The sequence below is a fragment of the Medicago sativa genome, chromosome 6, assembly GCF_051527215.1.
Source record: "Medicago sativa cultivar Bolivia chromosome 6, Bolivia_mono, whole genome shotgun sequence".
In the NCBI taxonomy this organism is placed as follows: domain Eukaryota; kingdom Viridiplantae; phylum Streptophyta; class Magnoliopsida; order Fabales; family Fabaceae; genus Medicago; species Medicago sativa.
In genome coordinates, this window is record NC_140754.1 from 94,046,068 (window position 1) to 94,067,247 (window position 21,180).

Sequence of the window (21,180 nt, forward strand, 5' to 3'; positions counted from 1 at the left end):
AACTTTTTTTCGAGAACAAGATTTTTTTTCTATCAAGATTGCTATTATCTTATTTAGGAGTTGTAATTTCTCATGTCATGTAAGATTTATTGTCTTTGTTTTTTGTTATATGTTGATTTCAGTGTTTTTCAAGTGACAAATTCATATGTTCTTAATTTGCATAATAGAGTGTCCGTGTTAGTGAAATGAATCTTTGATCATTTTTTTGGTGGTAGTGGACTTAGAGGATTTAAATCCTTTTGGGTCAGAAATTTACTTGGTTTCACTCAAATGAGGTGGCAATAAGCCGGATAGATAGAGTTCTTGTTTCGGATAATTGGGGTGACATCTAGAGGACACCGGTTTTTTGGGTGCTTCTTAAAGATGTATCTGATCACCAGTTCTTTTAGGATTTGTGTTTCATCATGAAATTTGTTATTTTTCATAAAATAATATGAGAATTCAATGGCAAACACGCTTCATCCTTGAAATGTATGCATTAAATGATGTTGATAGATTTACTATTAGAACTAAAATCAACGTTAACACCGGGCTTAGGCCCTCCCAGCTATAAAATAAATAAATATCGATGCTAACAACTAGCCATAACTTAATTAAGTGTGTGTTTGGTTTGGCGATGGCGAGAATTGATTTTGATAGAATTGAGTTTGAGAGAATTGATTTTGGTTAAAAGTGAGTTGAATGAGATTTTAATAGCCGATTGCATCAAAGTTAAGTGGACCATATTGCATCTACTTTCAAATACATTTAAAAGCCCATGGACAACACAACTTGCATATTTATTTTTACATTTCAAGATAAAAATATTTTCTATTCCTTTATTTGTCGCCCCCTTTAGGATCAATAAATGAGTGAATAGTTCGCCAATACAATACATGTCAAAAAATGACAACTACTATTTATTTTATTCTCTTGTACCGGAGATTAACTCCTTTTAGGTGTCAGAACATACATCTTGCAGGCATGTGAATCTAACTCATCAGAGATTTCTCCAGAAACCAATGATTGTGTTGAGTGCTGCAAAAATCATTACACACCATCAAAACCAAATGAATTTAAATTGTTTTGCACAATACAATGAAAAATGAGCCTAACTCTCTGACCTCCCATAAATCTCTTGCATCAACTATAGTTCCTGATTTCAGACCTATATCTGACCAGGATGCAGTTACCGTTGCATTTGATGAACTTCTATTCCATAAGACCACTGCTACTTTGTTATTATTGAGAGGACCTGCCCAAACCTATATCCATAGAATTTTTAGTAAGAAGTTGTATGCAAGAACTATGATACAATTTTCACATGCATATGTATGTATATAATACACAAATGATTTGATTATAAGGTTGCATTAGTTTGCATATATCACAGGCTGCTCTAGATCCATGTATTGATTTGAAAGTTAAACAAATTTAGTATCATTATAAGTTGTGAGGAATCAAACTTAAACACCATATAAAGGGAAAGATAATAAAGTCACCTCTAAATCATTGTTGCTTTTGACTTTCTTTCCCTGAACTCCAAGTTTATCTGCAATACCACAAGAAACGTGTAAGTTTCAAAGCATTCTTTATTGAAGAAATTAATACATTTATCTTTCAAGAAAGTCTTCTTACCTTGGTTTACTGCAATAACTTCAGAGTTGCTTATCAATTCATACGTGATATTATCCATTGCTTGAATATTACAACCAACTAATAAAGGGGCCTATTTAAACCGAGTAAAATAGTTAAAAACAACGAATTCAAGACATATTACTTTGTCTTAACAATAGGTATATAAAAATTATTTCATGCACCTTAGCTAATGCCCAAATGCTGAAATGGGCACGATATTCCTCTGTTGTCATGCCTCCATTTCCAACTTCGAGCATATCAGGATCTAATATCCAAACATTAATGACACATACGAGGAATTAATATTGAAGTTTGATGTACTTGTAATGATCTTAAATTTAACATTCATAAAATTACTAGTGAGGTTAGTTAATTACCATTCCATCCTCCAGGTCCAGCATAAGATGCCCATTTGTCATTTACATCTATTATAGAAGTCATGCTAGGGATGGAATAAAGTTAGTTGGTCATAATATAAGAAAATGAAGAAAAGAATTGAAAATTTATTTTCCTAAGCTAAATTATTACGCAAAAAGAAACAATGTAAAATGTGAGAATGTGAGTTATCATATTAATTTTACCTATTCCAGTTATCTTCAATATCTCCTGTTGTTCTCCAACTATTTCCCACACTTTTGGCCCATGTTGCTGGATCTTCCCATCCCCTATGTTTCAAATAAGAAATTAGAATGAAATAGAAAATGAAATATCAATTATGTATGAGAAACATTATCACCAATCTAACTCACCATTCACACATAGAGAAGAAGATTGACCTTCCCGATTTTAATAAGGCTTCACTCATTGGTGGATACCTGATTTACACAACATATGAAACTAGTAAGTACTATTTTTTACAAAATATTAAGTATGTTGATATAACTATTTGAATTTGAAGAAAATAAATTAAATACCTTTCTCTAACACTTATACCATTATTTTCACAATTATCATACTTCAAATAATCGACTCCCTAAAGAAAAATTTGAACCAATATTGGTAAACAACATAAGATTATAAATAGAATATAATGTTGATAAAAGCGAAAAATGATTTTCAAATAATGTATGTATATATGGTTTACCCAAGAAGCAAATGTTTTGGCATCTTGTATTTCATGTCCTAGTGATCCAGGCATACGTTTACTACAAGTTTGATTTCTGCATAGCAATTGCAAGTGATCAACAATCATATTCAGGATCATCAAATAAAATTTAATATGTTCATACCCGGCATCTGAATAAATTCCCAACTTCAAGCCTTTCCGATGAATATAATGAGCTAGAGCTTTAATTCCTGAAGGAAACGTTGAAGCCTTGGGAACCATATTTCCCTAACATATTTAACTAGTCAGAGTTATAAACACTATGATATGTTAATCTATTAATTTAAATTCACTTAACCTATTTTTTTTTTAAATAGACACATAAAAGTACATGAAGAAAATAAACATACAAATCAATGGAATTTTTTTAAAAGACGATATATATTAAATACCTGTGAGTCTCGATTAAGTTCTGCCCAACAATCATCTGGGAAAAAAAACATGCAAATTTATATTATTAAAATATATTTTCATACATAAATAAATGTCTATATAATATTTTACACATAATAAAAAAATACATTAATATTTAAAAAAAATTCTCTACAAGAAACTTTAACAAATTATCAACTAAATATTCACTCATCAACAAAATAAAGAGTAAGTATAGTAGCAGCAATGATCGTTGTAGTTGCCACTTGCCACCTACCTAAATTGATATACTTGTACCCTAGGGCAGCAAGTCCAGTTGACACCATCGCATCAGCTGAAATGATAAATCAATATTGTTTACTTCAATTGAATTAAATATATTTAAACTGTAAAAATAATAGCTTAGGGAACATCATAATAATGATAATAAACATATATACCTGTATCTCGGATTAAACTTTCATTTATATCACAACCAAAATGGTTCCAACTATTCCATCTGAACATCATGAATATAATTGATTAAGAAACTATATACTTTCATGTATTTAATTGGAGAAAATTATGTGTATTTTTATGTGAGAATCATAAAAGAAAAAATGGATATATTTGAATTTGAATGAACAATGGATGAGAATGACAAATAAAGAGGGTATAGCATACCCCATGGGAGGTGTCTGACCAAGTCCATTTTGCAACATATAACTCTTAATTTTGGTTACATTGTTGTTTCCTAATAATCGAGCAGCTGAAGATGATGGAACACTTGCAATAATATTCAGCAACACGAGGATACAAAATGCAAGCACCATCAATCTAGCCATTGCTCTAATTATTTGAACTTCCAATGAACTTATGAATAATGAATGATGATGAATATTGCATAACCTTATAGTGGTATATATAAGACCAACCATGCAAGCAATTTGATGATTTCTGACATTGGCCAACATGCATTCAAGGTGAAAGAGAACAAGTAGAAGAAGAAATTAATATTGTTATTCAAAATGGAAATGATATTTTGTTCTTCCGTCAGTTTGTCCACTTGATGAATGAATTGAATATAATAGCTGTCTTCATTCTCCTCATAACAATACATACATCATTATGATGCTATGTTTTTATATTATTTTGCCTTTTTTGTTTTTTTATGTTTGTCATTTTGTGGCAACACAACTGAATTGCGAGTAACGTATATATACTTTATGTCATGTAATGTAAAGAGTGACAATTTTTTTTATTTCTCATAAGCTAAGAAAAACTTATTACTAACCTATTTGAGTTGGTTTGATGATGATGACTTGAGTTTTAGGTGTGTGACTCTCTTCAAAGTTACATTCAATTTTTTACGGCGTCAATTTCGGTGAGCTAGTTTAACTTATTAAAAAAAAACTTATTATTGTAAATATAAAATAAAGGATATTGACTATGAAGTACTATATGTAGCATTAATTAAAATATACTTTTGATTTAAATAATAATTATTGTTACATTAAAAGATTTAAAAAATTGATACTATGATGCAAAAATATTTGTACATATTGGTAGGACGGGAGAGTTTGGCTATCTCTCAGGTTCATGCATTCTAATAAATTTGAATAAATTATTCTAAAAATATATTATTGAGTTTGTTATAATTATGGGCAATCCAAAACAAGTAGACCTTTCTTTTATCTTGTGCATATTTCAATGATCAGTATGGGATGAGTTTCTTTCTTACACTTCATACAATATATCCCGTCACATTTTTTCAACCATACATATATACCTTAATTACTTTCAAGGTAAAAGATACATAGACATAGAGAGATAAATTTATTTCCATTATCATACAAAAGATATATAAAGATATGAGTCATAACCTTAGTTAATTTAGGGTCTTTCACTTTGGTTATTTGATGTTTGCAAAGTTAGTTACGAATATTTGATGATGAATTTTTGATTTTGGTATTCTTAAGCAACATGACGAGAAGCCAATGAGTGGATGCATAATTATGAAAGGTTTTGATGAAACTGAAGAATCTAAAGCACCAAGAACTTCAACATAATGGAAGTCTCAACTAAGTTTATCCTAAACAATTACACACACTTGGTAAAAATATAGTAGAAAATTATAAAGGCCTCAATTTCTACTCAGAACACTTTTACACTCATACAAGGTTAAAAAAAATGAGTTGATGTTGTGCATTGCCACCATTAATAAAAATGGTGACTGAACAATTGCACATCACCAACATGGACATAGCCATGGCTGATTGATAATATTTCAGCTCTGGAATAGTCAACAATTTGTAATCAAATATTATCAAAACATCACCATGTAATCTTCATCAATACCCTAATAGTACATCAGATTAAAACACAATGATCACACAATTATGCTGGTAAAAAAAAAAAAAGTATTTATTCATGTATATTATTTCTCTCCCTTATGTTCCTCTCAAGGCCGCAAGCCTAGCAGCTAAATCATCATAATCGGGTAAGTTGGGATGCACATGTCGGGCTTCTTTTGATCTATCTGGCTGAAACGAAGCAGCTCGAGTAAACACTTTGTTGACTTCCATCTCTTGTGATTGTTCGTGAGGAAGAGAAACTGATCGAGGTGCACGAGGGACCATATCTGGTGTCTTATCAGGTCCATCATCCATTTGATGTGCATGACGACTTTTAGACCTTCTTCTTGCTTTCTCAGGCACATTGATGGTTGGCTTTTTGCTATAATGGATCAGCAATCTATCTATAACCCTTTCTTCTTCGTCTTTTTTATGTTTCTCATCGTCAAACAAAATTTGTAGGCCACGTTTTGATTCGTCTCGTCTCTTGCTCCTTGATTTTCTCGCAGCTTCAGCATCTTCTTTATTGGCATCATTGTGTGTAGACCGTGATTTCGAGTGCCTGCGCCTCGAAGATTTTTGTTTTAATATAGGAAATTCTCTGGCCTCTCCAAGAACAGGGGATTCTTTCTCATAATCCTGTTTACTCAGTCGAGCATGTCTAGTGGCCTGCAAATCATGTTCAGAATTATCCAAACCTGATCGGATTTTCTCTGTAGTAGAAGCAGCGTCAGGCTTTTGATGTATTGAAGGATTTGTTGGGATGCCATCATTGTCAATATGTGAAGATGCTAATTCAGTTCTTTGTGTGCTCGTCTTGAGTTTAGAATTAGGTTTTACATAAGGTGGTGGGATGGCATTACTGTAGTACGGCTTTACCTTAGGAGTTTCATCCTTTTGAACTTTTCTCTGAGAGTTATCAAGATCAGGTAGTCCACCATGATTAACAGCAAATGGTTCATTCAAATTGTTCTTTGATTGAAATCCTGCATGACTCGGAGACTTCCTAGCAGTGGCAGTGTCCGGGGTTTCTCTCACACGGGTGGCATTCCCCCTTCTATCATGTAAATCACCATCGTCAAATTGGTGCACTCGCTTATCCTGAGAAGAACATCCAATTGGTGGTTTTAGCATACTACCCTCCTTCCAATAGACATCTTTCTGAGAAGTAAGCTCTTCTTTTCCTAGCAACGGATTGCCATGGCTATCCCTTGGTAGATTGACTTCATCATACCTAGTGATTGGCTTGAATCCTTTTTCAGGGAGCTTAGATTTGGGATGAAGATAATTTTCATCTGCTTTTGAGACAGCAGCTTCCTTACCATTCCGATATTTGTGCCCACCGTTAGAATGGTCAGGACTTTTATCTAACAAAATCTCAGACTTGCCTTGTAATGGTTTCCCAACTGAATGGTCAGATTTATGAGTATTGTGGCCCTGCACAAGCAAATGTATTTTATTGGTATTGGCATATACACAAAAATGTAAGCATATGTTAAAATGGTTTCCCGAAAGGAAAACAAAAACCTCGATGACTAAATCAATCATGTAAATAATGAGGGAAAACGGTAACTATATCAAGAATTGGGAAATTTTTAAATTTAACAAACAAAACTAATAGAACAATGTAAGGCTGAGGACAACACCTTAGCAGAGGATTTTGACATCCTCAGTTCAAAATCTTTGGAGTCCCACTTTATTGAAAACTCCGAAGAAATCTCTTGCATCAACCGAACCTTCTGCTCCAAGGTAAAAGACTTCGGATTCAAATTTGCAGCAAACTGATAAGTAGCAATTTAATCAGTCAGTTCAGGAATAAGTCGTAAATATGTACAATTGTAATGATATGGAAAGAAAAAAAATTGAGAGTGACCTCTTGATTGACATAACATTCTAGAGAGTTTCCGTATCTCTCCTGAAATATTTGCCGAAGGTCGCGTAACTCTGGTAGATCAGAAAATCTTGCTGCAGCAATAATCAGACACGCTATAGCTTCCCTGCATTCCTCAGGGCATCCACTGTAAAAGATATTAAAACAACTTAATTACATCAATTAAGTGATATTTAGACACTACATGTGTCAAAAATGCACATCAGCATGCAAAAGAAAGTCAACAACAGCATTTCACATGAACTATTGGATAATGACACTCCCCCTGTTCCATTCGTATCAAGAATTATCGAGAATATAGAGTGTTAGGGCCAATACTCAGATGACCAGCTCAAAATAAATAAGACAAATAATAATATTGCAACAGTAAAATTTATACCAACTACAAAATGAATAATTTTTGTCACTCTTTTGTTAAGAAAAACAACTTTTTTGTCACTTTTACACATTTCTGTGCTTCACATGTATGTCATACATCATTATTTTAATAAGTATATGTGTATGCCATTATATGACATCAAAACAGTAAGTTTTGTTCTACCCACGGAATGAATAATTTTGGGCCTTTCTTTCACATTTCTGTACTTTACATGTATGCCATCAATCATTATTCTTATAATTTTCATCCGTTATAATTAGATAGAGTCTACGTGCATAATTTCAATTGTGCAACCTTGAGAGTTGAAATTCCAATTATAAGAAAGCCTATTTGCTCAAAGTTGTATGCAGAAATGCACTGCAATATGTATGAAGACCCCGGAGCTATATTCAGCTGGAAACATGTAATATCTGTACACGCACACATATACTTATGATGCAGTACTGATGAATATTAAATTTGTTTTCAACCAACATGAATAAATAACAAAAGAGATCCATTTGATTTTATTTAATACAGGAAAGTAAAGTGGCAACAGGATAAAGTGAAAGATTTATTAAGAAAGCATGCTTTTATATTATCCAGCACACTAAAATGTTACTAATGTGTATTTTGAAATCATAAATAGTGATTTAGAATGGCAAGTTATTTGATAACAAAAACTAAAAAGTAAATGAAATGGAACACTAAATTCACATAGGAAGACAAGGAGAAAAGTCAGGTTCAATTAGAAAACCACCAAAAATAGGAAGTGGTTAGACCATATGACTTTTAAATTTCTATAAGAGATGGTTTTTCATACTTCTATACAGTATATGAAGCCTGGCATGTTGATTGTATCAATTATCAGCCATGATTCAAATGAAGAAGAAAAACACCCCTGAGAAATAAAAAAAGTTACACCCACATCTAAAGCATAACCATTAAAATAGATTTATACCTCAGTTTCTGTAGCACTGAGAGGTGCTTCAACACAAAATCACAGGTCCACTCAACAAAATCATAACAAGATGTCAATGTTAACTCGGCAATGAGTCCTTCAGCCTGTAAAACCATCTCATGAATATGATCCAAGTTAAATTAAGAAAATAGTGTGTTGCAAACACAATAATCTAACCAAATTTAAAATTCTCACAAGTCCTAAGGTCTCTATTATCGATTCAAAACTGAAAAATCACTGTAGATAAGATATTCATATATCCAATACATTAAACAAAAGACTAAACTACCAAATCCGTCCATGACTTTGTAGGGTGCTCTCAAATAGGTCACTGAGATTATGACTATTTCAAAAGGGTCCCTGACTCTGTCAAATTTTACTCATTAATCCTTCTTAGATTATGTTAGGGACTAAATTGATAGTATCAGTATGTGGTTAAATATAGGGACCACATTAATAGTAAGTTGTTAAACTATAAGGACCTAATTGATAGTAAGTGGTTAATTATAGGGACCAACTTGACAGTTTAATAGAATCAGAGACCAATTTGAAATATTCATAATCTTAGGGACCTATGCGTTGTACAAAATCAGGGACTAATTTAGTGGATTAATCTAAACAAAACAGTGGGAAAAAAACAAATCTCATCTCACTCAAATTCCATTCTATTTCTAATTATGAAAACCAAATCAAACAAAGTCTCAAATCGCCAAAACATCATCAACATTCAGAATCCATTGTATATTCTTTAACTAAAAGTAGAATCAAGCAAGAACAAAACTCAGCAAGTCAGAAAAACTATAGTGAAAGAATAAATCTCATCTCCCTCAAATTCCATTCTATTTCTAATTAGAAACGAATAAAACACGTCTCGAATCGCCAAAACATATTCATAATCCATTCTACATTCCTTGACTAACAGTATCATCAATCAAATTCAAGACCAAGGCATAACTATATCAATCGATTCCATATAATAGTCTCACATAACTAAATCCATAAATTGCAACAATTTCATAATAAAAATCTCAAACAAATAAATCCACAAATTCAACAAAATCAAGTAGCAATTACCCTTCCATAAGCATTAACATCCAATCCATTCACCAACAGATCACCAATATCGTTCTTCAAAAACTTCTCTGTCGCTTTCCTCTTCCTTCTGATCACATCGATCCGATTCTTCGTCAACTTAATCAACGACTTACTTCAAAATCCAAAAAAAAAAAAAAAAAAAAAAACACATTAACAAACTCATTCAAATTTTCTTAATCAGAAACTAAATCAAGCACGCAAAACACAAAACAGCATTCAAATATTAATCAACAATTCTTCAACGATTTACTTCAAAATTCAAAGAAAAAAAAACCTAAAACCTCAACATAACTACATTAACAAATTCATTCAAATTTTCTTAATCAGAAACTAAATCAAGCATGCAAAACAGAAAAAAATCATTAAAATCTTGATCAACGATTCTTCGTCAATTTTTTCAACGATTTACTTCAAAATGAACAAAAAACAAAAAAATTGAAACCGAATCATAACTACATTTCAATATCTCTGCATCAGAAACTAAATCAAACATGCAAAATACACAAAAAAAATGAAAAAAAATTAGAAATAATAAAAAAATTGAACCATTTCGCGGCGAATCCACGACCGAGTAAGCCGTCAAGCATAGTTGAAGATCGATCGTTGATTTGAATCAGTGAACGATTCTTCAACTCAGAAGGTGAGAATCGAATATTCGCGAAGAATCGCGAAGATTCGGTTTTCGGTAATAGCACAGAGAAAGAGAACTAAGTAGTGGAAGAAGACGAAGAAGAAGAAGAAAGAAAAAAGGAAGAAAGATTAATGACTTAGTTTTATACTTTAATTTTGCGATTAGTGATGTACAATGACTTAAATGGCCTTTGGGTTTTGTTGATTAAGCTTGATTAACGGTGTAGGAGTGTTGGGTTTAAGTGTTTTTTAATGACTGTGATTAGCTGTCTTAATCGGAAGTTTTAAGTAAGCATTGACTGTTTACTTAATGTGTGTCCTAAGTCCTAACCTATTTTATTTTTCTGTCAAAAAAATATTATTTTATTTGTATGAGTAAATTCACATATAAATCATTTATAATTTTGGCTTTGTAATAAACTAGTTTTTTTTATTGAAATTAATAAACTAGTTACTTTACATGATAATCAACTAATAATTTACTCCCTCCGTTTCAAAATGAGTGTCACTTTAGCCAAAAACATTTGTTTCAAAATGAATGTCGCTTTCAGTTTTCAATGCAATAATAACTTTTTCTTTTCAATTGTACCCTCCAATTAATACTCTACACACTACTTCCAAAGTATTACTTTTAAAACTAACCAATAGTTAATAAGGATAATTTGGTAAAATAATCGTTCTCTTTCTTTTAATCATTGCATTTCTTAATATGTGTGTAAACACCTAAAACGACACTCATTTTAAAACGGAGAGAGTATTTATGAAAAATGTGAACGAGTGTCCCCAGAGCACTTTTAAGAACCGTAAGTAGTAAGTGTTTAAGAAAATATGTGTAATCGATTTATTGAAGATTAAATAAAATAATTTTTAAAACAATAATTACTTATTTTAGAATGTTTAAAGAGTGTTATGAGACACTCGTTAACAATACCATTTGTTTATAAGAGAAATGTTATTTGAACAACTATTTTATACGACAACTTGTAGGACAGCCAAAATATATAAAGGAAATTAGGTTTTGGCACAAAAACCAAAAACATAACATTAGTATTAAAAAGAAAGTTGTTATATAAGTATAATGAATATCATTAATTCAACTCTCAGATTAAAAGTTTTTATCGAATATAACTCCAGTACTCCACAATTTTTTAATAAATTTTTACACTATTTGGTACTACAATAATTTTAAATGAATGTAAAATAAACATTTTATAAAACATAAGTAAAAATTAATGGTTTGATTACACAAGAAAGGACAACTTAGGATCTATACAAAAAAATTGTGTTTGACCGTTAATATATTAGGACAATAGTTTATTGAATTATTAAAGTTTAACTTATCTCAAAGCTCTCTCAAAAAAAAAAAAACTTATCTCAAAGTTATCTATAGAATTGATGAATCTCTACTCATATAAATAACGAATTCAGACACACAAATTTTAAGTTTAAAGAACGTTTACGATAAATTTTATTCAACAACATTATCAAAAGAGAATTGGACCACAAGTTCATGTGAAACATGAGTATTTTTTGTTGAACAATTTATGAGATATGAGAAAAATCCTTGCACAAGTTTTATTTGATGCATATATGAAGAATCATGTTTAGATGAGCTAGTTAAATTATAGCCGTTCAATTCAATGACTTTTTACGACTAAGAAATGCAATTGACGGTCAAGATCTAAAGAAACTAGGATCAATGAGAATATTTTTGCTGAGCTGGATCGGTTTTTGAACATTAACAAAGATATCGTACACGAAAAGTTAATTTATCAATTTGATTTTATTACATAGTTTATGCTTTTTAATTTTGTCCCAACATTATCTTCACTAAACTGGTAAAAAATTAAGTTTCTGACATTAATGGAATGTATTTGTTAAATTTCCATTATATTGTTGTATTGCAATCATATTGGAATGTTTTGGCAGTGTATACCATTAGACAAAATTAGCATAGTTTTTAAATATTTGTCTTCTTCGAATAGTTTTTTCATATGTGATGTCACATTTTGATACATACGTATAACCTTGTACAATTTGTAAGATAATTTTTTAATGGTAGAATCAAGACAAATTAAGGTGGGATATTTGCTTGATCAATGCACAATGATAATAAAATTCATTTTCACAATAAGTAGTTATTCTTTTTTGGTTCATTGTGACGGTTTCAGATACTATTATAGTTTGATTGATTACACGCAATTTTAGTTTCAAATATAAATGGTAATACCTTTAATGGAAAAATTAATTGTAGATTTTTGTCTGAATTAATTAGGAATTGAATTCAAGTTCGATGAATAACATCAAATGATGCAATAAAAGCATGTTTCATAGACAATGAAACCTCAACTAAAAATGGATAAATCCGATGGTTCTACATACTTGTAATGGATAAACCACTTGTAGGATTAAGGGTTGGAGCTTTAACGGTAGGACAGATGACCTTAAAAGTTACGTCAAATAAAGTATCAAACATAAAAAAGCATGTTCTGACAATCAACATGTTAGTAGAGAGGTTGTTTACATTCTACAGAGTTTAAAGAGTAATGCACAACAATGTACTGTATCTTAAGTTTGTGAATGTTATGTTTACAATGATTCATTTTGTCATCCAAAAAGGCTTAACACCTCAATTTGTTACCTACTTGTCTTCTATTCATGTATAAATAATCTTTGATATATAATATCAATGCATGGAAAATACTTGTGTACACCAGGGACCAAACCCAATTTCTTGGTCACAACCAAAGAAATGGGAGAGAAGAGAGAGAAGAGAGAAGAGAGAGAAAATGGAAAAAGTAAAAAAAGAAAGAAAAAACTATGTGTTTGTGTGTGTGACCAAACCCAATTGTGTGGTCCTGGTCCACACAAGTCTTTCTCTCAATGCATTCCCTTTTTAAACTCAATATTCAATCCAAGGATCGACTACACTGATGAGTATAAACTCACTGTCCACTTATGGGCCATACCATTTAAAATCAGAGTATGGACTTATAATATTATTGTCAAAGAAAGTCCAAGTTGGTCACAAACACAAACAAAATATGTTTAGGCACACTCACTTGAATAAGAAAAATTTAAAGATAAAAGTAAAAAATGATCTGACTAATTTGTTTTTCTTTTAATGTGTGTGTGCGCCCATATACTTTTAGTCTGGGGTTGCGACTATGTAAGAGTTTCTCATTACCATTAAGGGTCTTTCTATGATGACACTTATTAAGGATTCAAAAATAATTTTTTTTTATATAAATTTTATGTAAAAAAGGTTACTTTTTAAACTTTCTATGTATTGAATGTACCAATTCTAAGACAAATTTTCCTCTTTAGACTTCTTATCTGTCGTGAAAGTGACTCAAAATTGGTTTCTGGAACTGCCAAAATTGGGGTCCGAATTGGCAAAATCGGGGCCCGATTTTAAATGTTGTTTAAGCCTTTCCATTCGACAAAAATCGGTGGCCGAATGGAGGAAATCAGGGCCCGATTTTGCCAGCAGAAAATAAAACAATACGTATTTTTGGGCTGAGATTTGTTCCAGGTTTTTAAGGGATACTTTTACTATAAATATAGAACTTGTATCTGAGTAAACCTTGAGAGAGAGAGAGGAGGCTGAAAACAAGGGTTTAGAAACAAACAACAAATTAGGGTTTTAGAGAGATTTCTCTAAGCGGGAGACACTAGGGTTGTGAGTGATTCAACTTGGGAAACACTATTAGGATTGAGTCTCTAGGTCACGGGAAGAGATTATGACTTTGGATAGAATTAGGTTTGAAGACTTATTCTTGTAACACTTTGACATCTCTTTTGTAAAATTACTAATCATTATTGTGTAATGGAGGGCTGCTCTCTCCCCCAGACTAGAACAGTATTGGACCAAAATGAGTAAACAAATTCTTTTGTGTTCTCTCTTTCTTTCTCTCGCTCTATTTCTTCTTTTACTTGTGTTTATAACTGTCACCCACTTGTTTTGATTGCTTGATTACTTTACTCCATACATCAAGTATTTTATTGGTGTGATTTTTTAACGAATTCACAATATTAACAAATATCTTTAAGACATTTGTTAAAAGTGCTCTTAAGTCACTTGTAAACATTTTTCAATTATTAATTATTATTTTTTGTTACAATGTATAAGTATTCTACAAAAAATCAAAATCGCACATCGGTGATTCTACATTAAATTTATGTCCAAATATAATATAATATATAATATATAATATGACAACATGTGTCCAGAAATTTACCTGCCGACCAAATTTGTCCTACCCATGATCCTTTGTGGAGTGGAATATAAATTCAACTAAACTAGTTGTTGCAACTTCAACAACAGATTTGGCAATCTAACGACATAAAGAAAAGGACTTTGCTTCGATATGCAGGAGGACATATAGTCTTCAATACCATAATTTTTTTAATTGTCTTAATAAAACAATATTTTAATTGTGAATAGACAAAGTGGTTTATATATATATATATATATATATATATATATATATATATATATATATATATATATATATATATATATATATATATATATAGAATTAGACAAGGTAGTTTGACCTTCGAAATTCAAGCAATGAAAAAATAGTAAGAATTTTTGTGAAGAAAAAATGATGTTCAACACACTTTCTTTTTTGAGAGAAGAAGTGAGACGTAATAAACATAAATAAATCTGAAAAAGGAATGACAAGAAACTAAAAATTTGGTACATTTGTTTGATTAATAAAAAAGAAAAATGGAGGAAAAAATGAAAGGAAAAAAATATGGATGAAAAAGAAATAGATAATTGTATAGGGTACACGAAAAAAAAAGGACCAAGTGAATGAGTCTCACTGAAGAAATAAGACTCTCTTACATTGCTATACAAAATATCAATGCAACAAATACTCTTCGAGTGAGTATTAACTTTTTTTTTTAGATAGACGAGATGACAAAGTCATCATGAACTCACACACATAAAGTGGAGGTATCAAAGTTCGAACTCCGATACGACATACAATTTCATCATTTTTACCAGTTGAGCCAGGATTTATGGTTCACATAGGAAGAGAAGAAAGAGAAGAAAGAATTCATAGGAAGAAGAAACTTCTTTTCATTCAGCATATTCCTTTTGGTTCACATGCATGTACATATAGTTATAGTTGATTAAGTATAACTATACCGATTACAATCGATGCCTTTCAACAAAACCTAGTTAGATTATTCTTTTATATCAATGCAACAAAACCATGTACAATTTTTTTTTTGAAGGAAAAAAACCATGTACAATTAAATTCTAATGGTTAAGGGTTACTAAAATTAAAAAACAAGGAATGGAACAAAAATTACGGATTGGATCGAAAATCTATTCCTCTATATTATAAATAGAAAATTTGAGTTTATCGGGCTCTTAAACATATATGAAAATTTTGGATTCAATTTTTCCCCCTTGTTTCACAAATCTGCTTCAGTTATCAGGTGCTATACAATCCTGCAACTTCAATGACATAGAGGATATTGGAACATAGAATGTGTGAATTGAAAATAAAAACTCTAGAGTCTCACATTGTATATTAGTGTATATTAACGAGTATAATTTGAAAAACACTGAAGTCTCACATTGATTAGTTTCCAACATTATATAAAGAGTGTTCATGACTCTAACAGATGATGTTTTACGCACATAAAGTTGTTTTCCTTTCTTTTGTATCATCTCGGATTTTGCTCTAACAATGTCACCTAATCCTAATCCGAATTGTTGCCATAACTTCCTTTCCACAAAGTTGTGGTAAACAAGAAACGTTGTTTACCATAACTTTCCTTCACACAAAAATGTACTAAACTTACCATAACTTTCCCTCTACAAAGTCATCTAATCCTAATCTGATTTATTTATGTAGTTTTGACAAAGATGTGCAGAGCGAGAAGACAAGAAAATAGAAAATTGTGGCACCTGAGTAGCTAAAATTAAAGTTTTAATTTCCATCGTTAATTTTAATCTAAGGGATGAAAATTATTCATTTCATTCTCATATAAGATGGGGTGTTCTCATTTGATACGCTTCATATCTTACATTCAATTATATGATTCAAAAGATAATCAAAACCAATTATTTATTTAATTATGTTAGATCCAAAATAAAATCAAACAAATCTAACAGCTTTTTATTTGAGTAATAATTTTTTTATTATTCAAAATCAATCACCAGAAACTTAATACAAATATCCTTGTAAACTTAATTCAGTTGATAGAGATATTACATAATATATACATGAGCCAGAATTCAAACTCCAGATATCTCAGTTATTTATCTTAAAAGGTGGATTTATAGCCACCAAGTTATTTGACAAAAAATAATCTTAATTCAAACAATTATGTGTTATTTATATTAGTATTGTTATCTTTTATTTGATGGTGGCTGAGGTTTAAACACCGGACTTTGCATATAATATGCATTATTCTTACCAACTGAGTTAAGCTCATGAGAACATTAGTATTGTTATCTAAAAATACATGTAGTGATTTATTTATATTTTTGGAAGAGAGCATTTTATTAATAATAGACTAACAGTGACACTAATGGTAGAATAAATCTGAACTTTGTCACTTAAAATATACAGTCAAGCCCTAACTACTAAGTTAACGCTTTTTAAACATGTTGTATTTATTATTACTATTTTTATTGTTTCTTATATTTTATGCATCACTTATTCGGTTTAATTCGAATTTTGAAAGAAAACCAAAAGCTACCAAACGAACCAACTATTTTAATCGACTCAATTTTTTCCTAAAAACCAAATCAAACTATCATGTTATACTAATGTTTGGTTAAGATTTCAAGTATCAACTGTCTCTAAAATGAAAAAGTTGGTTAACATTTCAAGTATCCTGAATAAACACATTGCTATGAGAAAAAAGGGATATAAATCTTACATGTACATGTGAGTTATCTCTATATTAAAACATCTCACTTGTTTTTTTAATGGAATTTATTAGAAAGACATAAATGACCGCATATGTTACAACTACATTGATCTTCCTAAGTTTAAAATTGCTTGTCATTGAGCTTGATGGTTAAATAAAAATAAAATAAAATACAAAAATTGAAGACACGCTCACTTTCAACTTAATTTAATATTTTTTTGGTGTCTAGCAAATCTCAACTTAATTTGATATAAACCCACTACATGGAGATTAAAAATGAATAAAAATATTGGCACAATTAGTTCACTAAAAACAACTCATTAAGCTAATGAGAAAATGGAAGAGGTAATTTTCTTGATCAAGCAAGTCGTGACGAACCATTCTTACTAGAACAACATTGTGAGGAAGAAGACCACTATAGTATAGCAGTGTTGGAATTGAAGTGGCAGGCTCACCAATTAACAATGTTAGAAGCCTAAGCATAGATCTAAACATCAAAGTTGTAAGGGACTGCAACAACAAACACATTAAAAAAAAAGGAAAATGCTCATTAGTCATTACCTAAAATTAAGAAAACATTTTCTTGCATTGGTAAACAAACATATAAAATAAATTGGATTAAAAAAAAAAAAAAAAGTAAAAGATCTATACATACCATGATTAGGAAGGATTTTGAGATGGAGTCACATTTGGATTGAAGGATATAGGAAGATGGTTTATTGGGTTAAATTTTGCTTGTTTCTCAAAGTCTATGCTTTTTAAACCAATAGGTATAGCGCATATTCAAACCAACCCGTCAAGGTAAGTTCAAATTTATTTTTTTGAGGAAAGTTCAATTTTTTATTTTATTTTTTTGTCAATTTTTTTTTTTTAATTTTATGTTTGTAGACTTGGGTGGTGGAAAAATTATGAACACATTAAAAGTTAGATGGTCACTACCTCATCAAAGAATGTTATGTGCCACAAAGTTGGGTGAAGGTTGGAATTAGTGTAACTTTAGGTTAGTGTTAATGTAATCATATCTCCTAATTCCTATGCTATTGGAACCCGATGTTTTTAATAGTCACTTAGTTTTTTTAATTTTTTTCTTATATATAGGAAATTTTTTGTAACACAAACTGAATTATATCATTAATTAATTTCACAATTTCATTAACCATAAAAATGTATGTTGTTAATTAACCACTTTTAAAACATATATATTTTATGGGTCATGTTAACTTGTGCCCTTAGGGCACATGTTAAGCAACCCAAAAGTAGAAATTGTTTCTTAAATTTTGTGCATTCAATTAGTTAAAAGTCAAAAAGTTAAATTCAAATACATTAATTACAACAAAACATTTCTATTTTTACTTCTTAACTTGTGCCTTGAGGGCACAAGTTAACATTAGCCATATTTTATTAATCACTTTGACTACTTCATTAAACACAAAAATGCAAAATGTTACCCACTTATTTAATATAGTTTAAAAAAACGATAAGTACATAAATTTCAAAAGTGATTTACAGCATGTATCGTTGTGGTTAATGAAGTAGTGAAATTGGTTAATAACACAACGCAATTTAGTGTTACAAAAAAGAGAAATGATATTTGTACAACCATTTTGTGATAACTTTTATATAACTCTTTCTCATACTCAAATTATGTTCTTACTCTTACTTCTTTTTTCTCTCTTTCTTGTTTTTGACTAATAAGGAAAAAGAAAAAGAATGCTATCATCTCACAAAATAGTTGTATGTACAAATATCATTACTCTACAATTTTTTTTTCATCTACAATAAAAAAATTTAATAAAAAAAGTGACCAGAAAACATTGTTCATGGTATAAATACGATGAATAATGTTGGCGGCTTGTATTGAGTGTCAATTACGGCTATGCCAATAACATTTCTATCTCTTAATTCCTTCTTTAAAAAATTTAGAGCACAAGTTAACATGATCTTAATGATAAATTGAGGAAATGAGTGTCTCGACAAAGAGATCGTATTCGTCTCAAGTTACTCAATATATGAAAAAGATGGGTAGCACTTGGGTGACACTGGTCAACCACAATGTCTCAAGTGGCTTTCTTATCTCTCTTTCACAAGTTTTTTGTTTTTTGCTTTTTTTTTTATACACTTGCAACATTGTGTTTTCCAATGTCACTAATACTATCAACCACAATGTCACCCAAATGCTATCCCAAAAAATAGACACAAAAGGAATATTTATGAGCTAGACAAATTAGTGGTTCCACTTATTAAAATGAGTTCCCTAATCCTCCACTTGAATCTATTTCTTTCTCTCATAAAATAATTAAATGGAAGATAGATAAATTAAACAATTGCTAGTACTCATTTTTTTATTGAAAATTTTTTCTATGATATCTACCGTTAATTTCACACTGATAAAAGAATGTACGTTAGATTGGGTGGAGAAAAGATAACGTTGCATAGGTATAAAGAACAAAATAGGCTGAGGAGGAAATTTGAATCAAGAGATTCCAAACAATGAATGAGAAGACAAACTTATGACACAAATGGCACGAGATTCGGATTCCTTATGAGACTAATGCATGGCACTTGCATTGCACTTTTTTCTTTGACAAGACTAAGGGTATGTTTGGTTGAAGAATGAAAGTGTAAGGAAAGAAAGATAAAGGAAAGATTGTATGAGAAAAGAAAGAGAGTGGAAAGTGAGGGGATTGTTTTGGTTGTTTGGTATAAAAGAAAGTAAAGTAGAAAGTTGAAGGAAAGAAAGATCTATATTTATTAATTGACATAAATACCCTTGAATAAAAATAGTGTATATTACAAACATTTTCAACATGAATATACATATAAACATGTATACATTTTCAATGAAAGCAAAATTTGGCTAGGTGTGGGTACTAGTCCAATTGTATGCCTTGTATGCCGTACACATAGAATGAAGAGGTGAAATAAAAAAAATAAGAAACAAGCTACGGTGAGTAAATAGTAGTAAAATAAATATTGACCAATAAAAGCAAGGATATTATGGACTTTGCAATAAAAAGTTAATGTTCCTCAACCTTTCCTCCCATATTTGTGCAGAAAGGTTTTTTTGCTGGGTCCCACTGAAATCTTTCTTTCCCTTACCTTTTTAAAGAGTTCCAAACAATGGAAAGTGTTTCTTTCCCTCAACTTTCTCTCCTCTGCATCTCTCTATTAATAACAACTTCACTTCATGAAAACTACTACAAAGAAGAATTGGGAAGAAAACCTTGACACATTATCTTAGTCTTCAAGCTGAGGTAAACCTTGCGCTATATATTCTTTTGATATTACATATCTTTGTTGTTATATACACTGAAAAAATGAAGAACAATGAAAGCAAAGGGAAAAGAAATATCACCGTCAACAAGAATAAATTGTTATTTCCAGTAAGAAAACAAAATGAGTTATATTTCTCAACTTCTCTCCTAATGTATTTATTATTTATTTTTTCCTTTCTATGTTTGCATATGTTTGAACTTGATAATTTTCGTTGTGGTGAAAGGGTTTAGTCATTTTTATTTCTTTCATGTTCATCATATTGTCACATTTCCACCTTTAAATATTTATTTATTCCATTTTTTATTTTTAAAACACCATCACCCCCTTTTTACATTTTTCATTCTTCAATGATCAAGATTATAAAGTGGAGAAGTTTTTTCAATGATCTAGGGTTTCTTTCTCTTTTTATTCTTAGTTATTTCTTTTTTCCTCTTTTATCCTAGAATTTTTGACAGGGATCTCTTTCTTTCCCTTTTTATTCTTAGTTATTTCTTCTTTTAAATTACAAACATAACCAAACTAACTACGGCTAGGGTTTGACTCCAACAGGCTCTATCTCTTCGTTCAAACAAAAAAGATCAACGACAAAAAATGGCCGACATGTCCAGGATTCGATCAATCAACCGTGAACTCAGAGGT

At 30.5% G+C, this 21,180-nt stretch overlaps 2 protein-coding genes and 2 long non-coding RNA genes across 5 annotated transcripts in view; 1 reads left to right on the forward strand and 3 right to left on the reverse strand.

Annotated features, from left to right (window-relative positions):
• Positions 1–700: 700 nt before the first annotated feature.
• On the reverse strand, positions 701–3,978 carry LOC146918375 (alpha-galactosidase-like). Its single transcript, XM_085720032.1, has 15 exons — positions 3,758–3,978; positions 3,535–3,593; positions 3,372–3,428; positions 3,115–3,149; positions 2,847–2,950; positions 2,702–2,777; positions 2,532–2,590; positions 2,367–2,432; positions 2,199–2,282; positions 1,995–2,059; positions 1,800–1,882; positions 1,618–1,708; positions 1,482–1,531; positions 1,104–1,244; positions 701–1,017 (listed from the first exon to the last, which is right to left on the reverse strand). Exons 1-15 carry the CDS (start codon positions 3,916–3,918, stop codon positions 925–927), a joined length of 1,224 nt encoding a protein of 407 aa, XP_085576158.1. The 5' UTR covers positions 3,919–3,978; the 3' UTR covers positions 701–924.
• Positions 3,979–5,195: 1,217 nt separating this feature from the next.
• On the reverse strand, positions 5,196–10,458 carry LOC146918376 (uncharacterized). Its single transcript, XM_085720033.1, has 6 exons — positions 10,279–10,458; positions 9,712–9,844; positions 8,638–8,741; positions 7,301–7,445; positions 7,074–7,208; positions 5,196–6,864 (listed from the first exon to the last, which is right to left on the reverse strand). Exons 1-6 carry the CDS (start codon positions 10,317–10,319, stop codon positions 5,524–5,526), a joined length of 1,899 nt encoding a protein of 632 aa, XP_085576159.1. The 5' UTR covers positions 10,320–10,458; the 3' UTR covers positions 5,196–5,523.
• A 7,002-nt stretch (positions 10,459–17,460) lies between these two features.
• Positions 17,461–18,466, reverse strand: LOC146918377 (uncharacterized). The gene is made up of 2 exons (XR_015014315.1): positions 17,921–18,466; positions 17,461–17,775 (listed from the first exon to the last, which is right to left on the reverse strand). It is a non-coding gene; the product is annotated as an uncharacterized LOC146918377 (long non-coding RNA).
• A 1,946-nt stretch (positions 18,467–20,412) lies between these two features.
• LOC146918378 (uncharacterized) overlaps positions 20,413–21,180 on the forward strand; it is a 31,115-nt gene continuing 30,347 nt past the window's right edge. For both annotated transcript variants that reach the window (XR_015016168.1, XR_015016167.1), the window contains exons 1-2: positions 20,413–20,519; positions 21,091–21,178. This is a non-coding gene — a long non-coding RNA (uncharacterized LOC146918378). The remainder of the gene's footprint in view (positions 20,520–21,090; positions 21,179–21,180) is intronic.